Raw genomic sequence first — 22,449 nt, 5'->3', positions numbered from 1 at the left:
CAGACTTCAGAAGTGCCTCAGGACAGAGGAGCGGCGCCGGCCTTCTGGGGCCGAGCCACCTGCCACGACGCCCTTCCGGTAGCCGCTGCCTGTCTGAAAGGGCATCTCCAGGAGACAGGCCGCGTGACGCACACAGCAAGGAGCATCGGTTCTCCCAGTGTGGCTGCTCACTGAATCCTCTTTGCTAATAATAACCCCCGCCGACGCCAACGGAGCGATTAAGCTGTGAGCACATTCCAGGGGCTCATCAGGATACGAGGGGTTTTACCCCCAGAGTTCGTATTCAGGGTTGCGCCCACTTGGGATTTTAGGTTCGGTTCAGCTGACCCAGGTAAGGTTACTGGAGAGGGCTCCTTTCTCCTTAGGTCTTAGACTAAAACCACCCTGGACACCTCTCGTGACCTCCAGCCACATACTGCCCCAATTTCATGTCCTCCCGCAGAGCAGCCTCTCTACCTGATCGGCCGGGGAGTGCGTGCAGCCGGGGAGGGATCGGCTCAGGGCAGACCTGGGCATCCCACACGCATTTCCTGAGTCCCGTGGAGTACGTCAAAACATGTCAGGTGTGCCAACAGGTCGTGGGGCTTGGAGGACCCCTTCCTTGAGGTGGTCTACACACACACACACACACACACACACACACACACTTGCCAAGGGAGTGGGAAGGGGGAGGAGCTGTTCAGAGGCCACCTGGGAGAGTGGGGGCAGGGGGGTATTCAATCAGGAACTGCACTGAGAGGGCTGGTAAGGGACCATCATGCTAAGTGACAGCAGCTGCATCTGTAGGATGGTTAGGACTATGGGCATCCTCGTCAGACCCGGGATTCATCCTGGCTGTGTGGCTTAGGAGCCCAATGACCTTGGTTGGGCAAGTGATGGGAGCAACACCACCTGCCTCGTGGGGCAGCCAGGACAGTGAGGTCATGCACATAAAGCTTTTGGTAGAGTTTCTGGCCCGTTGCAGTTGGTCAGTGAAGGCAACCATGAGCGCCGTCCCGTCCCGTAGCTAGGCAGCGAGCCACAGCACGTTTGTGCGTTAGTCGCTCACCTGGAGAGGTGGGTAGAGCCAGTTTTTACAAATGGGGGCAAGAAGGCGGTGACGATGTGTGTAACTTGGTTTGTGTGGGACTGCAGTGAGGTCTCTCGACCTTTCCAATGCAGCCGTCGCCCCCCAGTACATGTGCATCATATAACAGGCTAGCACGGACGGCTGGGCTTAGAGGACGGGGGCCACGCGTTAAATGTGGACAGCCGTGCTCCCTGTGATTTCTCCCTGGCAGCCAGGAAAACGGAGGCCTTGGTGGCTCATCACTCGCCCGGCCTCGCAGGAGTTACATGGAAGGGGTTAAGGGGAACCGTGTGCTGCTCTCACGTCCCCCTCACTCCGTCGGCCAACTCGCCAAAGGACTTTTCCCGGGAGGGTGGGGGGTTTAGAAGCTTCAAATCCAGCAAGGTGGTGGAATGAAAATGTTGGCGTCTCTAAGTGCCCACCTCCCTCGACACGGTGGAGGGGAAGGAGGAGACGCTTGGCAGAAGCACGGTTCTGTTTCCCAAAACATCTCAGGGTGTTTACGTCCGGGAGCGGAACCCTCGGGACACTCATCCCATTTGGTTCCCAGCTGACTTAATGCTCTAAAAAATGACTCCCTGTTCACCTGACCGCTGAGAGTGACTGCCAGGAGGCAGAGGGCTGCCCTCACGGCTGATGAGTCAGGTGTGAGGCCAGCTTGAGCATCTGGACTAATTTGTCCCGAGCTGCAGGCCGCCTGCCACTTCCTCCCCACCCGCCCTTATTTGGATGCCCTGACAGCTGAGCCGAAAACCAACTGGGGGAGCTGGGCGCCGGCCAACTGTCACCCTCTGTCTCCCTGCCTGGGTCCCGTTGCTGAGGAGAAAGAAGCCCCAGGCATCGCTGTAAGATAACCAAGGACTCTTTTTTGCTCTTCTCACACCTTTGAAGTGGGAACCTCTTGAGGCAAATCAACAAGAATGTGGCTCTTGCAGCCGAGGGTCCGGGGCTGTTGGGGCTGCTCAAGGTGGAGGGGAGTGACAGGCTCTGCCGGACTGATAGCTTTAAAAGGCCATCTTCTGCTGCTCCTCATTCAGCTGCTTTATCGCTGTAAGTGACAGAATGGGGAGGGTTCTGTCCCTCTCGCGCTCTTGGAGAGCTGGGGGGCTATAAAAAGAGGAGGCGCAGGGCAGCTGGGAGACAGAGGCGGACGGAGGCTGAGAGGGGAAAGGAGAGGACAGAGAAGCAAGCCAGCACCAGGCCACTCCTTGTGCGACGCCAGCATGGGCTCCCCCACCGTCACCGCCAGCTTCTTCCTCTTCCTGGCATTTCAGCTCCTGGGGCAAATAGGAGCGAACCCCGCGTATGGCTCTGTGTCCAACACAGACCTGATGGATTTCAAGGTAGGACCAGGACAGGGGCCCCAGTGTGGGACCAGGGGGCTTTGTGACACTGTGCAGGTCAGTGAGACCTCTCTCTTTCCCTGTGTGTTCCTTTTGTAAAGAATTTGCTGGACCACTTGGAGGACAAGATGCCCTTAGAGGAGGAGGTCGTGCCCCCACAAGTACTAAATGAGCAGAATGAGGAAGCTGGGGCGGCTCTCAGCCCCCTCCCTGACGTGCCTCCCTGGACAGGGGAGGTCAACCCAGCCCAGAGAGATGGGGGTGCCCTTGGGCGGAGCCCCTGGGACTCCACCGATAGATCTGCCCTCCTGAAAAGCAAGCTGAGGGCACTGCTTGCTGCCCCTCGGAGCCTGCGGAGGTCCAGCTGCTTCGGAGGCAGGATGGACAGGATTGGGGCCCAGAGTGGACTGGGCTGCAACAGCTTCCGGGTAAGAGGAGCTGGGAATGGATACGGGATGGGGAGGAAGGAAGTTGTGGTTTCACTGAGACCCAGACCTTGTCAAAGAACACCACCAGAGCATGCCTCCTGCAGTAAAGAGACCAGAGTAAAGTTTACTTCCTTGGAAATGTTTGTCTCAAGTTGGGCCAATGACGTCATCCTCAGCTACAGGCTGCCAAGGACATGCCAAGGGGAAAAAAGTTACTGCCACGAGCATTGGGAACTTAAAATGTTCATGGGGCCAAGTCCCCACCATTCTGTTGATTGGGAGCTCATGTTTCTCCCCAGAAGTGTCAGATCCCAAAGATTTAAATGATAATGACCAGGGCTGGGGCGACTGGGTGGCTCAGTCGGTTCAGCATCCGACTCTCGGCTCCAGCCCTGGTCATGGTCTCACGGGTTGTGGGATCAAGCCCTGAGTGGAGCTCCACACTCAGCGGGGAGTCTGCTTGAGATTTTCTCACTCACCAGCACGTGCATGCCTGCTCTCTCGCAATAAATAAATAAATAAATAAATAAATCTTTAAAAGAGAAATAAACACCAAAAACAAAAGAAAGGAAATGACCAGGGTTGATTTATGACTTCTAATGAGCAACTTGTGCCCCAGTTCATGAAAGTTCCAGGGTTGTCCGGCTGGAGTGGGAGCGGGTGGGAGGTGAGCACACTCCCGTGAAGTTGACTTTTCTAAGAGGACCATGTCACCAAGCCAAATTTGTCTCTGTTCTCTTTGTAGTACCGAAGATAACGGCCAGGGAGGAAAAGGTGGGCCAGGCCCCGGGGCAAATTTCAGGTGACCCTCATCCCTTGGGGTCTCTCACTCAACTTTGTCACATCTCATTGCTGTCAAGTCGAGCCATGACGAGCACCGTATTCAAGCTGCAGCCTCTTGTCAACGTTTCTCACATTTTATGCTAAATGTAGATAAAGTGGTTTAATTGTGGCTTCCCCACCTCTCCCATCTCATGCACTTGATTTTAGGATAGACACTCACCTGTTACTGAAAGCGGTTTGAAAGTGAATAAAGTTCAGCACCACGGACAGAAGCCCAAGGTCTGGTTGGCGTGATCTCTTTCTTTTACTCAGTCTGATAACCCGGTTTTCCTTTTGTGGCAGAGAAGAAGGCTGTTTCTTTCTCCTTCCTTTTAAACATAATAAGATTTATTTTGGGTTGCAGTTTTGGGTTCACAGCCAAATTAAGCAGAAAATACAGAGATTTCCCATAGACTCCCTGCCTGCATACACACAGAGCCTCCCTCACCAGCAACAGCCCCCAGATTGGTGCCTTTGTTAAGCCAAGTGAAGAAAGAGATGTTTTCTTTGTTGACAAACTGCCTTTTGGGTACTTAATTAAAAGGTAGCCACCAGCTTTTTCTAATTCCGGTCCCAGGTACTTGGATGGGTGAGGGGTAGGGTGGCGGGGGTGGGGGGTAGGGGGTGGGGGGTGGGTTGGGGGGGTGGAGGGGACCAGAGAAGATGCCATTTCTTTGTATCTGCTTCTAAGAAGCAGAGAATACCAGGCACCAAGTTCACCCACAACAGGAAGCCATGCTCTACTCTACACATCCCCTCTCCATGTCAGAATCTGACATTCCTCCAACCCCTCCCCTCTGGTCACCGACATGTGCACTTTTCCAGCCCTTATTTATCCTGTCCCTTCCTCTTGTAATGCCATTTATCCAGTTCTCCCGAGAACATTCTACACAATCAAGGCTCATGGACAATGCGACTTCGTCCTTGAAGCTGTCCTGATACTACGTGCTCCGTATGAACTGAGCTCGGCACCAGCGGCATTTTGTGTTTAACCATTATAATATGACACACTTTGCCCTGGTAGGTGGTCATTTCTCTGTCCCTGGACTGTAAACTCCTTGAAGGTCAATGTCTGTTCAGCACCACTGCAGGACATGGCCTAGTCCATGCTTTCTAACATCAGCCCAATTGTCTTATTCTTGCATAGAAGTCAGGAAAAGGGGGAGTAAATAGTCATTCACTCTTTATAGGGGAAGGGGGAGCCCAGAAATGAGTTGACAGGGAGTGGAGCGGGGGTGGGGGTGGGGTAAGATCTCTAATCTAGGGGTGCCTGGATGGCTCAGTGGGTTAAAGCCTTTGCCTCCGCTCAGGTCATGATCTCAGTGTCCTGGGATCGAGCCCCACATCCGGCTCTCTGCTCAGCAGGGAGCCTGCTTCCTCCTCTTTCTCTGCCTGCCTATCTGCCTACTTGTGATCTCTATCAAATAAATAAATAAAAATCTTTTTAAAAAATCTCTAATCTAACCACTTCCAACAAATCTCTTCTTCATGTGGACTTTGAACACAGAAAGGGGTGGGGGGTGGACCAAAAAGCAAAGGATTGGTCAGGACAGGAGCATTCGGGAAAGTGTCCAAACATGGCTCCTGAGGTCCGGGGAGTAGGAGCTGCTAGGAGGGAAGTGTGCGGAACTGGGCAGACTGCCAAGGGGTCACCGTGACACGGTGGGTCCTCCTCAAATGGAACGGACAGTGCCAAATGCACCAATAGTGTCCCTGGAGTTCAGGAAACCCGGGGACAGGTGGAGGGGGGCAGCGCTGACGGAGACCATTTCTAGTGCTGGTGGGATGGCAACTTGAGGCAGATCAACTGAAGACCAAGAAAATCCGATTCCTGGCAAAATAGAGAGCAGAGACGGATGGCAGCACAGAAGCCAGCCCCAAATGTCTACAGCCTTGGCACTGATTGTACTTCTGGTTGGGTATCAGGGAGCCTGTGAGTGGGGCAGACTCCTAAACACAGCACTGTCAGAACACACACAGCTCCTCCGTCTCCTGCTGTGGGCAGCAGCAGCTGAGGGAATGGGTAGGTTTTTAGGGGAGGAAAGCATCTGCAAATGAGATCACGTGGCATTGATTAAGGGGGAGAAAACTGGGAACTTCGTGATTTTTGCTAAGGACTAAGTCGGTAGCAGGTGGACCCCAGGGAATGAAGTTTTGCTGGCAAGGCTTTAGAAGGAGACCTCTGAGCCTGTCAGTCTACTCTCTGGCTTTGTGATGTTTACATTGTGGAAAGCGTAAAATGAAAATCACATACCACTCCACAAGCAGCCCCATGGAGACAAGAGGTTAAAGGAGACAGATGAAGACACTTTATTCTGACATGTTACGGTTACAGTGAGAACTTCCAAGTTCCAAAAGTTCAAATAAAAATAGAATTTTACAAATTAAAAAAATTACAATGTATGTACACAACAGAATTAGCTAGGATTACTGTCTAAACCAACAGTGCGAACAGAAAGGAAGCCTGCCACGGTCGGAAGCTGTGGGATAATACTGCACATCGGCACTACAGGGCCCCGGACGGAGCTTCCGGCCTTTCCAGGGGCTTGCTTTCTTTCCTATGGCTGTGTCAGCACACAATTTTGCATCAGAAATGTCAAGCAAGCAGGCAAGCGTCCATCCCAGCCAGGAACCATTTGTTAAACAAGGTCATGAGCAAATCCTTCTGGAGCGCCAAGGTCCCAGTGTGGGGAGGGACTCTGGCTCACTACCTCCCAGGCTCCTCAGCTGGGGAACGTGAAACACCTAGCGGGAGACGGGGCAGGCACACAGAACACCGGCCTCCCGGCCCGAGCCCCCTGCGGCTGTGCGTGTGGGCGTACCCCACCGCCAGGGGGCGACGGGGCTGGTAATAGGTGAGACATGGACAACGTGGGTTTCTAACTATCGAAGGAGTGAGGCTTCCAGTTATTTGTTACAAGTGGGGCAGTGGTTCTCTTTGGGCTAATCCGGTAAGGGCAGATGCCCACGGACGACAAGAAGCAACGTGCCTTTCCAGACGGGCCCGAGTTTGGGACCTCGTGGCCGTGCAGTCAGCTCATGCGGAGGGAGGCGCGTGCGTTCTGCCAGTCACCTCTGGGCTAGTCTAGTGGGGATGAAGTGTCTGGGGACCGGAAGTGCAGGGGCGGTAAATTCCAACAACATTCACCCAGGGCAGCCTCGAGGCAGACAGCTGGTGACCCCAGAGCCCTGGAGGCCAGACGTTCCCCACCCCCCGCAGGACCTTAGTCCTGCCAGTTTCACTGAGGTAGGGGAGACGGGATTCGGTTCTGTGACGGGCGGTCCTGACTTCTCCTGACTTGGGTTTCCCTCTGGATAAAAGGAACCAGTACCGTACCGCGGCCTCGCCCTGGGTGCGGCCTTAAAATGAACAGGCGGTGGGCTGAACGCGATCACATTCAGAAGCGCTTGCCTTTTTGGTCCTTGTGATTTCCCCAACTACTTACTGGGGGCCCCCATCCACATTTCACAGGTCGAATGCATCCAAGGAAGCTGAAACATTTAGAAGTCAAAGTATTTTTGGTCAAAGAGATAAGAAAATGGGGAGGATGGGCTGGGGGGGGGGTGGATGGACTGGGCGGGGGGAGCCAGGTGGAAAGATCCTGAAACAGCCGCCTCACTTAGCGGAGCAGAGGGGGCTGAGCACAAGACCTGGGCCGGCCACAGCGAGACGGGCGCCCGCTCGCAGACTGCACGGTAGTCTTGGCAATGGAGGTCGGCCCGAGGCAGAGGGCGAAGAGGACAGCGCTGTCCAGGGCAGCAGGGCAGGCGCCCATGTTGTCGGGAACTGCCACAGCTGACCAAAAAACCCGACGCAAACTTAAATGCAAATAAACGCCACCTTGAGTCCCAAAGCACATCTGCCACCGGGCGGCAGGACCCCAGGCCTAGGGTGTGGACGCAAATCAGAGGGACCGCCCAGAGGCTGAGAGGAAAGTATGTGCAAAATAGCCGAAACGAAGCGCTCGCTCTGGGGGCCCCCAGCCTGGAGAGACAAAGAGGCTCCGTTTCCAGGGTTTGTGCTCGGGCCTTGGGGCACGTGCGGGTGGGGGTCCCTCCCACCCCTGTCCCCTGGCAGCACAGTTTCCATGGCTGGGCCCCTGAGTGGGCTGGGGATGGCTAGTGGCGGGGGTCAGACAGGTGTGCGACGGGCACACGCCCTCCTCCTGGAAGAAGCCATCTGCTCTGTCCTAATCTGGCTTCTAGGCCGTATCATGTTCCTGTAGTGCTCACTGGCCCAGGACTGGCTTCTGCCCGTCTCAGATGTAACAGTATCATTCCCCAGAGTCGGGTCACGCAATATCACAGGGTGCCCTTTTATCTAATGGGGCGGGGGGCGGGTAGAGATACCTGGGCCGTGGCTGCATCTCCAGGAAGACGCGGAAGAACTCATGGGAAGTCAGTAACTCGGTGCAGAGGGGAGGGACGAGGGGACGGGCCACGGGAATTGCTAAAAACTGGGGCGGCTCTAAGCTGGACCGTCCCATCAGACTTCTTCAGGGACAGTCCGTGGGACTTGTGCTTCTGGAGGACGGCGCTTCTGAGGAGGCAAGCCCAGAGCAGCAGCTCCCCCGGAAGCCGTGTTTCCCTTCAAATAAACTGGGCACCTGTCAAGAGTCCCAATGCAGGAAGGCCCCCGCGACACATGTGTTATCTTAGTGGCTCAGTCTCTAAATTTGGTAATTCCCTTAATTTTGCAACTGGCTTTCGCCCCAGCACTTGCCTTGGCCAAAGCCCCTCCTGTTACAGTTTAAGGCAACACCTGGGTTCCCTAGGAAAGCAGCAGCAGAGGGCAGGAAAACTGCTCTGAGCATCACTCCCCCGTGGCTGAGGCCTGATGCCCCCTCTGGTCCTGGCACGCGTCGGGTGGAGGGGCCTGGGGCCGGGGCCCAGGCTGGACGGCAAGAGAGCAGGGAACAGGGAACAGGAAGATACTTGCTGAGAAGATCAGACAGGCCCAGGCTCTCGAGGTCCAACATACCATCCCCAGCACCGCTGACCGCCAAAGTGTTCGATGATCGCAGGCTTTCCGAGTGAGTGGGTGAGTGGGAATCTTCAGTGTCCTGAACAGCCCCAGCCAGCTGTGGCGGCGAAGCATGAGCGAGCCGCCCCCTCCCCCGGGCAGCCCCAGGACAGGGCAGGCTGGCGTGTGGCGGGGAGGCCGCACCGGGCTGTCAGATGGTCTGGTAATGCTGCCGCAGCCGGGCCTGCAGGAATTCGTAGGTCAGGTTGTGTCGAGTGATGATCCCAACGATCTAGGACAAGGAGGAAAAGACCCCCGTCACTGCAGAGCAAACCTGCTGGGGCAGGAACGGAAGCAGACACGGCCGACCCGGCGCATCACCGTAAGCAGGGGCGACAGAGGCCGGGCCTGCAGAGTGCTGGGACAGACGTGACAAGCCGGTCACGTGGTGCACTTCGAGAATCTCCAGTTTCCAGGTGACGGGAGATCGACAGGTTAACTAGGGCTCGTCATCTGGAGGCTAATGGGACAAATTCAGCTCCGAGAGAAGTTTTAGTTGGGCCAGCTAAACTCTGAGTTTTCAACAGAATACACGTTCACTAGCCTTCTTGGTTCCCGCCACCCGCTGCTGGCTATAAGCACATATGCAAGGGACACAGACCGATGCAGGCTCCCGAGCGGCCGAGGCCCCGCGACCCCGCTGCAGCTCATAAATACCAGGTCTCAGCACCTGGGTCCTTGTGATGCGTGACTTCTAACAGTACACATGTACTTGGTCTTCACCCCGGCTCCTGGCGTAAAGCTCTAAAAGCTTGCAATTAAGTGATAAGAGTAAGGAGGAAGGAGGAAGGACGTCCTTTACCGTTCATAACTAGCCCCTTTTAGCTCTACCTGAGCTTATGTGCATGACGAAAAAATTGTGAGAAAGGCCCTAAGGATGCAGCCCCCATCCCGCAGCCCGCATCTGTGGGCGGGGAAGGGCCGGAGGCTGACTCAGTCAGCATGGCCATGATGTGATCGATCACGGGTATGTGCACGGCAAAGCCCCCGATGACGTTCCTCAACTACAGGGTATGGGGAGCCCCACGCTGGCGAACACGGACGGTGCCAGGAGGGTGGGGTGCCGGAGGGGGCGGGGAAGCCTGGCGCCCCTCCTCCACACCTGCCCCCGCACCTGCGCCATCCGGCCGTTCCTGGATCACATCCTTTCGTGGTTCCCCATCATCTGGTAAGTAAACTGGGCACAGGGTCATGGGAATCCCCAAAGTACAACCACCTGGCCAGAAACCCAGGGGGCAAGCTGGACTGTTGACTGGCATCTGAAGTGGCAGGGTGGGGGCTGGCAGTCGTGTGGGGCTGAGCCCTTAGTGTGCGGGGCCTGATGCCATCTCCAGGCAGATGGGGTCAGAAGGGAGGAAGGCTGCGGGATGTCTCGCCGGCGGGCGCGCAAACAGAGCTCTTCAAGGCTGCAGCCGCCGCCACTCACGTCTCACTGACGAAAGGAAGCGTGTTAGAACCGCCCTGCTGTTTCAAGGAATAGTCCGACCCACGGCAACCAAGCCCACAGAAGAGCAGGCCGGGCAGGGCCAGCGTTCTGCCCGAGGACCCCACCCACAGAGCTCTCATGCCCTGGAGGACAACTTGGTGACAGACACCAAAAGCCTCAAGAGGGTGATCGGCAGTGACGTTTACGCGGCCCCCAGCAGGGGAGGGTTGGATAAGCAACTGGACAGCCGGCCACGGGGATGCAGTCGAGCCCACGGAAACACTGTAAGTGAGTGTTTCCTGCCACAGAAAGGTCTGAGCCACCAGGGCATTAAACAGTACAGGCAGTGGTGACGCGCTAAGACGGCACGTAAATCTCTACTTGTAGGTGCAGAGGGAAAAAGACAAAGGAGCTACCTTGGGAAGACAGAGTAGCTACCTCTGTAGAAATAAGGGGTTGGTACTCATTTGTTTGTATTTTGCTTTTCTAGTTTTTAAATAACCAAACAATAACTGTGTACCAAAAAAAACAACTGAGTTCGGAAAAAAAAAGGAAAGTCTGCAGTACTGATTACTAATTGTAGGCAGTTGGATCTTCTAAAAGACTCTAAGCATTTTTTTTTATACTTTCTAAGCATTTTGCTTGAAATTCTCTTATTTAATGTCATAAATCCCCAGAACGGGTGGGGAATGGACCCTTGCTCCAGGAGGCGCAGGCCTGATGGAGGGTAAAGAAGAGGAACCTTGGGGACGACTGGCCTATGCGCTTCTGCAGCAGCCGTGACCCTGGCGACACCTGCCGGCCGAGGGGAACAGTGTGCTTCAGAAACACGCAGGAAGCAGAGGTACAGGTCCTCCAAAGGCTACAAAAGAGCTTTTAGGCCGAGAAACCCTGCTGGTTGGGAAGCCTGACTCGCATACAGCAGGGACAGGGTTCCTTCTGGAAGGCAGGTGTGGCTGTGGGCACAGCCGGAAGCTGGACTCACCTCTCCCACAGCATTCACCACAGGCAGGTGCCGCAGGCCCATCGTTCTAAACAGGTTGAAGACTTGGGAGACGTGGGTGTTAGGTGAAACGGTGAAGGGCGAGGGGTTCATGTATGGGGTGACATCCTGCAGAGAAGACCACACAAGTCACCTGCGGCCGCCGGTGCCCTAGCCAGGATGAGGCGTGAACATGCGGAGGAGAACCCCGCCCCAGAGGCACAGCCCTGCTCACCACAATCATGCGCGGGTTCAGCAGCGTCAGGTCCAGGTCGTGGATGTCGGGGTACCGCGGGTAGTCCTCAGCCATCTCGGCGTAGGAAAGGCGCGGCTGGCTGGCGCTCTGCAATCCCAACAGAGACAGGTCCTTGCACCCAGGACGGCCACCGGCAGGGGCGCACTTACAGCCCCTCCCCCTTTACGTCCACACCGCTGGCCATGGTGTCACCTGGCGCGAGGCGGTGCGGAACCGGGGACTCTGCCGTGAGAAGCCCTGGTCTGGAGCCAGTTCCCAGCCGGGCCTCGCTGGGCCCTGCTCAGGGAGTCCCCTCATCTCTCTCTGACTCGGCTTCTCCTGGTCCGTAAAACGGACCTGGCTCGTCCTGGAGCCCAAGTGGGAGAAGAACTAATAGGTCTTAGGTTGACGTGTGTCCCTCAAAAGATGTGTGTTGAGTCCTAACCCCTGCTACCTGTGCCCATGGCCGCATGGGAAACAGCGGCTCTGCAGATGCGAGCAAGTTCGGATGAGGTCAGACGGCCCTAGGTTGGGCCCTAGGACCAACGACCGGTGTCCTTCTAAGAAGAGAAGAGGACACAGAGCGAGAAGACCACGTGACAACAGAGGCAGACTGGAGGGACCTGTCTAAGATCAAGCAGGGCCCGGGACGGCCGGCAGCCTCCACAGACGAGCAAGGCAGGGAGCCATCCTGCCCTGGGGCCTCCGGAGATCAAGGCCCTGCTGACTTGCGCACTTGGTAGTAAGACCCTGAGGACTGTGAAAAGAAAAGGTTTCTGTCGTTTGCAGCCTCTGGGTTTGTGGCAATTCATCGGACAAAGCAGCTTTGTCACCGCCCTGCATCCCGAGCCTTCTGGATTCCCCTGCGCCCTCACTGGGCAGCTGGACGGCCACCCAGGAGCAAGAGCTGAGCCAGGAGAGCCCTTCGGGAAGGGAGGTCTCTGCACAACCTTTTCAGGTTCCTTCTAAAGGGGCTGAAGTGTGTGCGGATGGGTGGGTCTTCAGGTCACTATAGGGACCACTTTGAACAAAACACCCACCCTCCTTATCTCCGTAAGAACCAAATGGGAGGAGGAAAAAAAAGGAAAATTACAAAAGAATTAATGGGAAGAACTTAAAAAAAAAAAGCCTGTAAAAAAGTTCATTTATACCAGAAATCAAAGTGTACAAACTGTATTAAAAGTCTATAGGTGGGAAGCTGGGTGGCTCCGTTGGTGAAGCGGCTGTCTTTGGCTCAGGTCCTGGGATCAAGTCCCTCACTGGGCTCCTTGCTCAGCGGGGAGCCTGCCTCCCACCCCTCTCTGCCTGGTGCTCCCCCTGCATGTGCTCTCTCTCTCTGACAAATAAATAAAATCTTAAAAAAATAAAAATAAAAACTTAAGAAAAAAAAAGTCTAAAGGCTTGGGGCGCCTGGGTGGCTCAGCGGGTTAGGCATCTGCATTCAGCTCAGGCCATGATGCGGCGGTCCTGGGATCGAGCCCTTTCAGGCTCTATGAGCTCCATGGGGAGCCTGCTTCAACCTCTCCCTCTGCCCCTTCTCTCTCTCACAGATAAATAAAATCTTAAAAAAAAAAAAAAAAAAGTCTCCAAGCCAAAAGGACACTTGACAAGCAAGTGCACAGACTAAGGGGAGTGTGACTGGGGGCGTCCCCCCCACGGTAGAGTCCCCCGGGAGGCACCGAGCACAGCAGGGGGCTGTGGGGCTGCACACGCTGCAGCACAGCCAGCCGCTGGCACTGGGCTCCCCAAGTACTAGCTCTCGGCCCCCCGAGGCACTGGGGCTGTGCTCGCACCACCCTCGTGCCTTCCCGAATCCCGGCACAGAGCAGAGAGACTCACTGATTGGCTTTCCGAGTAGCAAACGCCTCGGACGAGCAGGGTGACGAGCTGCGCCCGCAGGATCAGGCCGTGGAAGGTCAGAGGGCGGAAGCGCTCCTCCATGGTCCAGTCTTCGCTCGGGGACTGGTCAGGGTATAGGTTGGGGTAGGGAGTGTATCTGTTACGTAGAAACCAGACGCTGCCTAGCACACCCGCAGCAGGATTGCTTCTCACTCCCCTCCCCCCACTGCCCCAAGAGACTCCCCGAGTCCGGAAGCTCAGGGGCTGCCTCCGCGCAGCGCGCTGGCCTTGGCCCTCGGGGAGCCGCGGGGGCGGGGCACGCAGCGATGGGTTGCGCCCTCACCTCCGCTCCAGCATCTGCTGCAGGAGGTCCTCCTTCTCCGCAGGCTCCTCGGAGGGGAGGTGCTCGTCACACACGTTTCGCAGCTCACTCGATGGGTACGACTTCATGGACTGGCTCCGTCGGCGCTGCTCGCCAGCCCGGGTCAGGATGCTGGATTTCTGGGCGTAGGGAGGGGTGACAGCGACAGGAGTTTCTACCAGGCAGGCCGCAGATGGCTGGCCACGGGCACACACCCACAGCATCCACGCGGCTCAAGGATGCGGGCGGCAGTGGAGTCGAGCGCTACCGACGTAGGAAGTGCAGGGCATCTTCACGGTGGCTCAGGGCAGAAGGGCTACTCTCTGAACCTCAGGGCCTGTAGACCCCGCAGGTTCTGCCTGCCCAGCTTCCCTACTCCTTTGGTATGGGAACAGCCCCTCTCTCCAGGGGCAGCCACTCTCCTATGCCACGGCATGGAGGGATTGAGAACGCAGGTGCCCTGGCCCCCGGAGCCACAGGGGCTCACAGCCTGACTGAGGGACTCTGCCCGCACCTGGATTTCAACTCAGGAGTCAGAGCTAGCGCCCCTGTCTCCCAACACCCCAGGGTGACTGCGAGCCGCCTGCACACCCGGCGGGCCACCTCTGATCCTCCAGCTCTCCTGTCGTCCTGCAGCTTCCGGCCGATTTCTTTTTCTGTCTTAAGTAGGCCAAAGTCCACTTCTGTCCCAGGCAACCCTAGAAACCTCCTGATACCACTTACACGCCATAAGAAATGGTGATTAAAACAAAAAATCCATCTGCGCGTTTGCTGGGGCGAGACAGGACATATGTCCTGACGGTCTAACGACGTCCACACTCGCTATCATGTCTACACTCCATGCCGCACAGAACAAAGAAGCGGATTCTCCCTGAGAGTCCACCAGTGCCCCCATCTGTGGGGTGTGGCAGGCTCCAGGTCAGCGCATGCGTCAAAGAGCGGCTTATTTCTCGCCCACCATTCCTCTCAGGTGCTGTACCTTGAACTTGATGTTGTTACTGATGAGCTGGTTGCCCTTCATGAACTCCTTCTCGTTGCCGCGGTTCTCCGTGACCACCGGGAAGGCGTGGTGGACCGTGGTGCGCAGGATGCTGACCAGAGACTGGATGCGGGTGTGCGGGTACACGTAGGTCAGGTTGGGCTCCATGATGTCACTGGCTCTCAGCCTGGGGGACAGAGGGAAGCCGTCCCGCCTCACAAGAGAGCCCGTGGTATCCCAGGAGCGAGCCCCAGCTCCCCTGGGTGGCCCAGACCACCGCACTCCCTCTTCTGAGCCAGCTCAAATGGTTCTTTGAACACACGCATTCCTCTGCACTTCTAGCTTGTGCCGACAACCCTTCCCTGCTCTGCCAAACTGGTGGGCCTTTCCTCAGCTCGATATGAGATGTCCCCTCACCACAAACCCCATCGACCTGCCCGGTGATTAGCCACCATCTCCTGAGCCCCCCATGGCACGTTCCTCATATGATCACCGAACTGCTAATGATACTCCTAGTATTAAGAAAAGAGTAAAGTCTGGGCCGCCCCTTTAAACCAGGTGGCAACCACAGGTCCCAGGTCAAACCTGGCCTCTCCCGCTCATTTACGTGTCGCCTCCCGCTCCATTGCGCTGCAGCGACCGAGCAGAGGAAGTGAAATGGCGGCCAGGTGGTCCAGAAAGCTACAAATATTCACCATCCGCTCCCTTACAGAAGTTTGCTGATCCCTCTGTTGGACCACGAGGGCCCTGTGGGGTCCCCCCATACAGGAGCCCAAAACCATTTGTGGGCTGATGGATAAACTGGCGGTTATGCCCAGAAAAATCCCTGATGACCTGACATTTCGTGAGCATGTGTGACGCAGGCTGGCTCTCATTCATGGGGCTCAGCAGACCCCCGGCAGAAGCGTGCAGTCCGAACACCCCGACTGAGTCCTCCTTTCAGGTCCCACCAGAAGGCCACAGGAGCCACACCCAATGATGCAGGAACCACACCAAACCCACCTCCATCCCCCAGTTCCCCGCCACACCCAGCCACTTCCTATAGCTATCTACCGGCTCACCGGACCCCCACCCCAGCATCTTCATCACCACTTCCCACCCTGATGCCCACAGCCCTCACAGCCCAAGATCATAAGCTCTGAAACCAGAACAGAAGAGAAGGAAAGCACGGTCTCACTTGTCCATTTCCGCCTCCGTCTCCCATTCCAGGAGTGGGACCCCTCGCAAGCCCACATGGATATCATAAATGCCCTTGTTGAAAAAGTCCCCCGTCCATTTGGCCACCTGAAACACAAAACAAAGACTCGAAAAGAAGCTGCTGGGGGGGAGGTGCACTTGGCCCTGCCCTGGAGACAGGCCTGGAAGGGGAGCACTCACCATCAGAGTGACCATAATGGGGAGCCCGTAAGTAATCTCGTTGGTAGACTCGATAAGGATGACCGTGAGACTGATGGTCATGCGGACCACCCCGCCCAGGAAAGCTGCGGCACCGATCAGGGCGAAGGTCCCCGAGTAGATGTGGCCCAGGCCGATGTAGCTGGGCAAGAAAGAAGCCGAGACTGCGGCTTGGAATCACAAGGTTCGTACACTTGCATCCGTCCACACCCGCGCATGCTCACACGCACACACGTGCACACTTACCTTTTAAGCACATTGGCAACTAAACGTCCAAAAGCAGCTCCACAAAGCAGGGAAGGCACAAAGAGGCCACTTGGAACCGAAATGCCGTAGGTCCAACACGCGAGCAGGAAATAGAGGGCGAAGAACAGGGCCAGAGTGACGGGGCTGAAAGTACCTGCGAGGCAAGAACCCACGTGAGTCCACCACCAGACACCACCAAGGCCCACCGAGCTGCCCTGACCCCTTCCAGGTCCTTCCACACCCCACCGGTTCAGCTCCAACACTGGAGGCAGACACTCCGGCCTTGTCTGGGTTGCTAGTACAAAGGAAAAGTCCTATTTTGCTCTGAACTGAGGGTAAGCCTAGCTGTGTCTATAGGCCAACAACAGAGGCAGAGGAATCATTATCCGTTCCCTGCAGAAAAAGATCAACCACCCCAAGAACGGGCAGGCTCACAGATACTCACTATCCTGGTGGAAAAGGTGAAGGATGGCAGACTCCTGGGGATTGAAGAAGAGTGTGGCCATGTCGTTGTAGGTCTCGTTGGGACAAAAGAAGGTTTTGATACTTGAGTTGACATCTTCTGATGTGACCTAAGATACAGGAATCAGAAAGTCAGTATGAGGTCCGTACGAAGTCAGAATACTGACCACGGCGCTCCAAGTCTCAGAACGGGAGGTCTCCAGCGAGGTCGAGAAAGTGTGACTTGCAAACTTTACCCAGAAATGAAACGGGTGGCAAAGAATCAATCTCTAGCTAAAGCAGCCAACTGTGAAACTGTATTCTTTACGGTATGAGAATGAAAGAATCTGGACGAGGGCTCTTGAGCTACGACAATGAAATTCACCACAGATCTGGCTCTGCTCGCAGTGCTCAATTTTCTAAGTGCCACTGCTGGAAGCTTGGCCCGAGAGCCCCATGCAGGGTGAGATGCGGATGGGGACCAGCAGATGGAGATGCCACGGAAAGCAGGGCAGCGCCCCCTCCTGGAGGAACCTGGGAGAGAGGAGCAGCCAAAGGAGCAATGTGTGTGGCTCAGGAAAGAGGCAACCATGGACCGATCCACGACGCAGCATTTCACAGACTGTGTCCGGAGGAATCCCAGCCCTGAGGGCTCCCTGGAAAGAATCCTGCAGCCAAACGTGCTGAGATGCATCCTGGCCCTTGCTGGAGATCGGAGAACCAGCTGAAGGCAGAGCAGAGGCTCCAGCATCAGGTGGACTCGCCTCGGACTCGGCAACTGTGGGAGCAGCAGGTCATTCCAGGAAGCTTCGGCTGCCTCCCCTGTGACATGCAAGTAATGCTGACCTCATGGTGTGTAGCACTAGCTCAGATCACGGTCAAGACCTCGTTGTGTGGGGCGCCTGGGTGGCCTAGTGTGTTATGTCTGCTTTCAGCTCAGGTCATGATCTCGGGGTCCTGCGATCAAGGCCTGCATTGTTGGGCTCCCTGCTCGGAGGGAGCCTGCTTCTCCCTCTCTCTCTGCTGCTGTCTCTCTCTCAAATAAATAAATGAATAAAATCTTAAAGAAAAAAAAAAGACCTTACTCTGTCTCCATTTTCTCCCCTATAAGATGGAGATAATAATACCAGCCTATGGCAGTGATTAAGGACTCAATGAAGTCACGTCCGTGAGGTGCTTAGTGGCACAGTGGGCACACGACCTACATCCAAACACTTGTGACACAGACAGAACTGTAAGCGCCCTCTGCGGGCCTGTACTAGAGTAACTCACTCAATCCTGGCTAACCCATCAGACCACAGGATTCTTCTCCACTCGTCTGTGACTCATAGGTACCAATGTTCCGCAGGACATGTTTGGAAAACACCGCTCTGGTAAAGAACAAGGTAGCCTCAGGACCACCGAGTAGCAGGGGTTGCTGCACGACGATTTCTATAAAGAGCCACTTTGTAAGCACTTTCGATTTTGTACGCCACACAGTCTCTGTTGCACCTTCTTCTTTTTTTTTCTTAAAATACTTTTTAAAAACGTGAGAGCCATTCTTAGCTCGGGGGCTACAAAAACAAGCAGAAGCCAAAGGCCAATCTGGCCCGCGGGCGGCAGTCTGCCAAGCCCTGATCTAACCCACGCTGCCATTCGTGGACGTTTCTGGGGAAGCCAAAACGAGTGGCCATCCAAGAGGAGGCCCCCAATGAGGCTCTGAGGGGTATGAGTGGCTCCTCAGGGACAAGAGGACGACCGGCTACTTTGGGGACACCCCCGAGCCTCTACTCTAGAAGCCAGAACCATGCCTCTGGCTGACCACATGCAGCTCTAGGACCCACTGGCTTGGAGCTGACTGGCAGAGTGAGCTCCAATGCCTCCCTCGCTGCCTCTGCTCTTTCAGGGAAAGGTTCCAGAAAACACTATACTATATACTATATACTCCTAAGAAGAGAGAAAGAGAAATGGAAAAAGAACGTAAGCCCGTAAGCCAGTAAATGACCTAAACCCAATAAGAGCGAGGAGATGCCAGAAGCGCCAGCTCGCTGGTCACCCTGAGGCAGACATTCGTTTCTCCCCGTCTTAAGGGTGATGCTCACAACTGTGAAGCTGGGGGCACCTGTCGGGGTTGAAGAGGTAGAAGAATCAACTGGGGCTCGTCGAAGAAGCGATGGTCTCTGCTTCCTGAGCTCGGCCCTAGTTAACTCTGTTCAACAGGAAAAGAGAGACAGAGAGAGTCCGCTCTGTGAGGGCTGTGAGTCTACGTAAGAGTGAAGAAGAGCGTCGCACACCCTCTCTTCTGGGAAAGGCTCCCACGGACTCCTCTCTCAGCCGTCTGACACTGCGTGGGGGGGCGGGCAGGGCAGGCAACACGCAGCTATTAGCAATCCGCAGAGGTGGGTCACCCATTTCTGGATTCTCCCTCTCTGGGGTCTAGCACACGGGCAGCAGGTGCACAGGGTTACCTGGAGCTGGAATGAGTCATTACCGATTTGACTCGAAGCAGACATCTGTCGGCATTCCCCTAACACCATCGAGGCCAGAAACACCACCACGGTGGTTACCACGGACACCAGGAGGCTCTCCAAGACTCTAGAAAGCAAAGCACAGCTGTTACCATACAAGATAAAAAAGACACCCCAGCCTCAGGAACTAAAAACACAACCCTGTCGACTCCGACCCTCTTCTCCCCCAAGAGCCCGCACACACAGCAGCCCCGAGCCAGTAGTCAGGACCCGTGCGGAACTGGTCAGCGACTCGCTCCATTCTAGCAATGTGCAAGTCAACAGTGGGTGGCTAGGAACGTGGGCGGCTACACCCACGGCATCTCTGAGGAACAAAATGGGCTTCCACTTTAGGTCCTGGGCCTTGACTCGCACTGAGCCTTCTGACTTCGCCATGTGTCCTCGTGGCCGGGAGGCAAACAGCACCCCTGATGTGAACGAGGCTCAGACAGTCTTTCAGCCCATCTGACAACTGGACGGGATCTACAACCCTCTCTCCATTTTTAGTCTTAGACATGAAATCAAAGCTGGTGTGGGAAGTAGAATCCGTGCCTACAAGTGCCTTCCTCAGGAGAGACAGCCTGGCCCACACGAAGCTCAGGGAGCCACGGCAAGCTGGGGGAGGCGAGCAGGTACCTGACGAGCTTAGGTTTCGGGTGCACGTTTCGCATACGGTATTTTGCAAGCCTCTTGTTCAGACAGTTGAATGTGGCTCCCAGGAGGCCCCCAATGACCCCCATCACGACGAAGAAACCCAAATCCATAGCTGTCCAGAGATGACATTTTTTATCAGAGTCAGAGCACTGAGAGAAGGGGCAAGGGAGGGAGAGAGAAAAACCAGAGTGCCCATGAGAACAGGAAGGGACAGAAGCAGGGAAGCCAGAAACAAGCAGCGAGCCCACTTTCCATCTCCGCGAGTCATTACAGAGCCGGACGCCTGCGTACACCGAGCACGGAGCACGCACAGGAGACTCCTGGGGCAGAGAGACCCACTAGAAGCTCTGCCGACCCTTCCAACCACCGCGCTCTGCTACTTTACTTAGAAACAATTTTCAGGTTGTAAAGTAAAAACAAAAACAAAAATAAGAAACCCCCCCCAAAACTATGGAAGGATGAAACATACCTTAAACTCCCCAAAGTTCAGCAATCCGGGCAGCTGGAAGGAACCCCAACTTCCAAACTGGATCCCAGAACGGAAGAAGTTGAGGGTGAAGGTGGCAGACATGGAGCAGAAGAGCTGGGAGAGAGGCGACAGACAGGAGAGAAGAGTCAGGAGGAACAGGACCGACCTTCTCCCAGGCGCAGCCTCAGAAACCCTCCCCGCCACCCAGAAACCCACACGCCCGGGTTGGACACAGAGCTCTGGTCGCCACTGCCCTGAGCCCTCCTCGGGTGCTAAGACTGCGAGACGGGCTGTGAGAAGTCCTTGTTAGCTTATTGCGAGAGTCTCTTCATTTAGAGCCTGTTGTGGACTAGACCTTGAGCCCCAAAAGGGAACAGTGACCACAGGAGGAGGAATGTACTAGTCTGAGGGAGGAGGCTAGGGAGTGCTCAAGTCCAGATTCTGCCGCTGTCTGTCCCCGTCTCCCGTTTTCAGGCCAGATGGTTCATCAAGAGAAGACAATGGCAGTGTGATTTGCAGATGATAGGAAAAGCACAGACAAGTCTGCGGTTTAGAGACTGTGTGTCTACAGCAGAGGGATTTCTAATAAAGTCGGCCCTCCTGGTCTCATGAAAATGAAAGGGGACTGCACCAAGTCAGAGATGTCCACTTTAGTTCTAGGGGGAGGTGGATTGACTAAATTTAAGGAGCTGTGTTCACTGAAAGTCCTCCTTACCACTTTCCACGTGAGCCCCTGGTTCCAGAAGGATGAGCCTTCTTCCAGACTGAACAGGGTACCCCCGATAGGGGCCCCGAACGCTGCAGCAACTCCAGCAGCCGCCCCGGCGGACACAAAGTCCCGCTTGTCTCTGTGGGGAGAACAGAGAAGTGATTTACCCAAAACAGTTCTCAGACCCCGAAGAGCAGGTGTTCCCTTCCTTGTCTACCAACATCCTGTCTCGTGACCCACGAACAGTCAGGGCTTCCGGAGGCCAGGTGTCCGGTGAGGCAGACTCCCCAGCAAATATGCTTTCCCTAAGAGCGAAACGCCCGCCTTAGTAGGAGGGCTCCTGACATCGGGCCACTCTGAACGCGGGATCTCAGCCACTGGCTGAGGCGGCAGAGCCCAGACTTCCGTCAGTCCCCTGCTGAGCCACACTCTGACCAGATCTTTCTCCCAGAAAGCCAGAGCAGCAGTGAAAACACCAGGAGCGGGTAACGGCGACCCGCATGGACCCCCACAGGAGACGGGGAAGGTGGATGACTCTGAACCTTGGCCTCGATTCCGAAGGCCGAGCGGGGTGCGCACGTCAGTGACCCGTCCGGATCCCACAGGGCAAGAAAGTACCCAGAAGAGCACCTTCCAACCCAGAAAGGGGGCGGACCAAGTACATTATTTTGGAATATAAGATACATTCTTGATAATATGTCTGTGGACTTCCCTGGTCGTGTTTTCAATACTGGACCGCGTCTTCCTCATTGCCCGAGATGGTTCTAGGCCTCATGTCACAACAAAACAGAAGCCCCGAAGCCGGCCTGGCCCTCGTGCTTACTTTCAGAAGCATCCCAACCCCCCCCATTCCGACACGTGGGTTCCGCATGCAGCCTGCCCAGTAGGGCAGCCTGGGAGCCAGCTACGGAGACCGCAGCGGGCACTGAGTAGACAGCAAACGAACTGGGTCGGGTTTCCATACCTGTCGCTCCGGAAGTAGGGGAAGTTAAATTGGATCTTCCGTAAGGACATGCTCTGAAACTAGACAGAGAGAAAACAAGATGAGGGTCGGGGGGGAGGGCGGGCGCAGGGACCACAGCTGCAGGAATCCCAGGCGCCAGAAAGTTCCCTTTGCTTGGGGACACCTTTGCAGAAATGTTGCAAGAAGGAAGAGGCCAGAAATGCAATGCGGGGGAAGAAAGACGTTACTTCTGGAAGGAACTTCTTTTCCTGCCCCCCAGACTTCTCGGATCTTTGGAAGTCAGGGTTCACGTCTGGTACACAGTCAGCAAGACAGAGAAAGGGGAAGTGCTGAGTGGAGGGAGGAACTGAAAGCTGCTGCGGAAGATGAAGCAGGCTCTGCTCGGGGCCACGCTCAGGACGGAAGGGGCGCAAAGAGCCGGCTTCCAGTGACCCCGGCGAGTGCTCACGCTGCTGCCCTGTCCTCTCCTGGCCTCCCTCCGCCTCTCAGCTCACCTCTGGGAGGCCAGTGCCTGAGGTAAAGGAGGGGAAGCAGTGACGAGAGAGACCAACAGACGGGCTCTGGACAAGAGTCTTCCC

The 22,449-nt window shown here is 55.7% G+C and overlaps 2 protein-coding genes across 14 annotated transcripts in view; one reads left to right on the top strand and one right to left on the bottom strand.

Annotated features, from left to right (window-relative positions):
- The first annotated feature begins 1,471 nt into the window (after positions 1-1,471).
- Positions 1,472-3,901, top strand: NPPA (natriuretic peptide A). Its single transcript, XM_082685423.1, has 3 exons — positions 1,472-2,412; positions 2,514-2,840; positions 3,586-3,901. The coding sequence occupies exons 1-3, from the start codon at positions 2,293-2,295 to the stop codon at positions 3,595-3,597; spliced, it is 459 nt and encodes a 152-aa protein (XP_082541549.1). The 5' UTR covers positions 1,472-2,292; the 3' UTR covers positions 3,598-3,901.
- Positions 3,902-5,948: 2,047 nt separating this feature from the next.
- CLCN6 (chloride voltage-gated channel 6) overlaps positions 5,949-22,449 on the bottom strand; it is a 30,847-nt gene continuing 14,346 nt past the window's right edge. For 5 of the 13 annotated variants that reach the window (XM_082685390.1, XM_082685395.1, XM_082685393.1 and 2 more), the window contains 15 exons: positions 21,872-21,930; positions 20,914-21,046; positions 20,199-20,312; positions 19,712-19,878; positions 19,037-19,163; positions 16,594-16,720; positions 16,149-16,302; positions 15,885-16,044; positions 15,685-15,791; positions 14,508-14,694; positions 13,511-13,668; positions 13,168-13,324; positions 11,329-11,436; positions 11,097-11,222; positions 5,949-8,917 (listed from right to left, as the gene is read on the bottom strand). In XM_082685390.1, coding sequence (XP_082541516.1) covers positions 8,837-8,917; positions 11,097-11,222; positions 11,329-11,436; positions 13,168-13,324; positions 13,511-13,668; positions 14,508-14,694; positions 15,685-15,791; positions 15,885-16,044; positions 16,149-16,302; positions 16,594-16,720; positions 19,037-19,163; positions 19,712-19,878; positions 20,199-20,312; positions 20,914-21,046; positions 21,872-21,930 — 1,965 coding nt within the window. In that variant the 3' untranslated portion in view covers positions 5,949-8,836. Of the gene's footprint in view, positions 8,918-11,096; positions 11,223-11,328; positions 11,437-13,167; positions 13,328-13,510; positions 13,669-14,507; positions 14,695-15,684; positions 15,792-15,884; positions 16,045-16,148; positions 16,303-16,593; positions 16,721-19,036; positions 19,164-19,711; positions 19,879-20,198; positions 20,313-20,913; positions 21,047-21,871; positions 21,931-22,449 lie in introns of all 13 variants that reach the window. The other 8 variants (XR_014299365.1, XR_014299366.1, XR_014299368.1 and 5 more) reach the window with 3 other exon arrangements.

The sequence above is a fragment of the Mustela nivalis genome (assembly GCF_964662115.1).
Source record: "Mustela nivalis genome assembly, chromosome: 10".
Taxonomy (NCBI): Eukaryota; Metazoa; Chordata; class Mammalia; order Carnivora; family Mustelidae; genus Mustela; species Mustela nivalis.
Note: the sequence above shows the minus strand (reverse complement) of the source record. Positions and strands in the feature narration are given on the sequence as shown.

Excerpts from the sequence above, each read along its gene's own strand:
- NPPA (XM_082685423.1), top strand. The coding sequence starts at position 2,293 with ATGGGCTCCCCCACCGTCACCGCCAGCTTCTTCCTCTTCCTGGCATTT. Across the intron at positions 2,413-2,513 it reads CAGACCTGATGGATTTCAAG|AATTTGCTGGACCACTTGGA; the intron begins GTAGGACCAGGA and ends CCTTTTGTAAAG.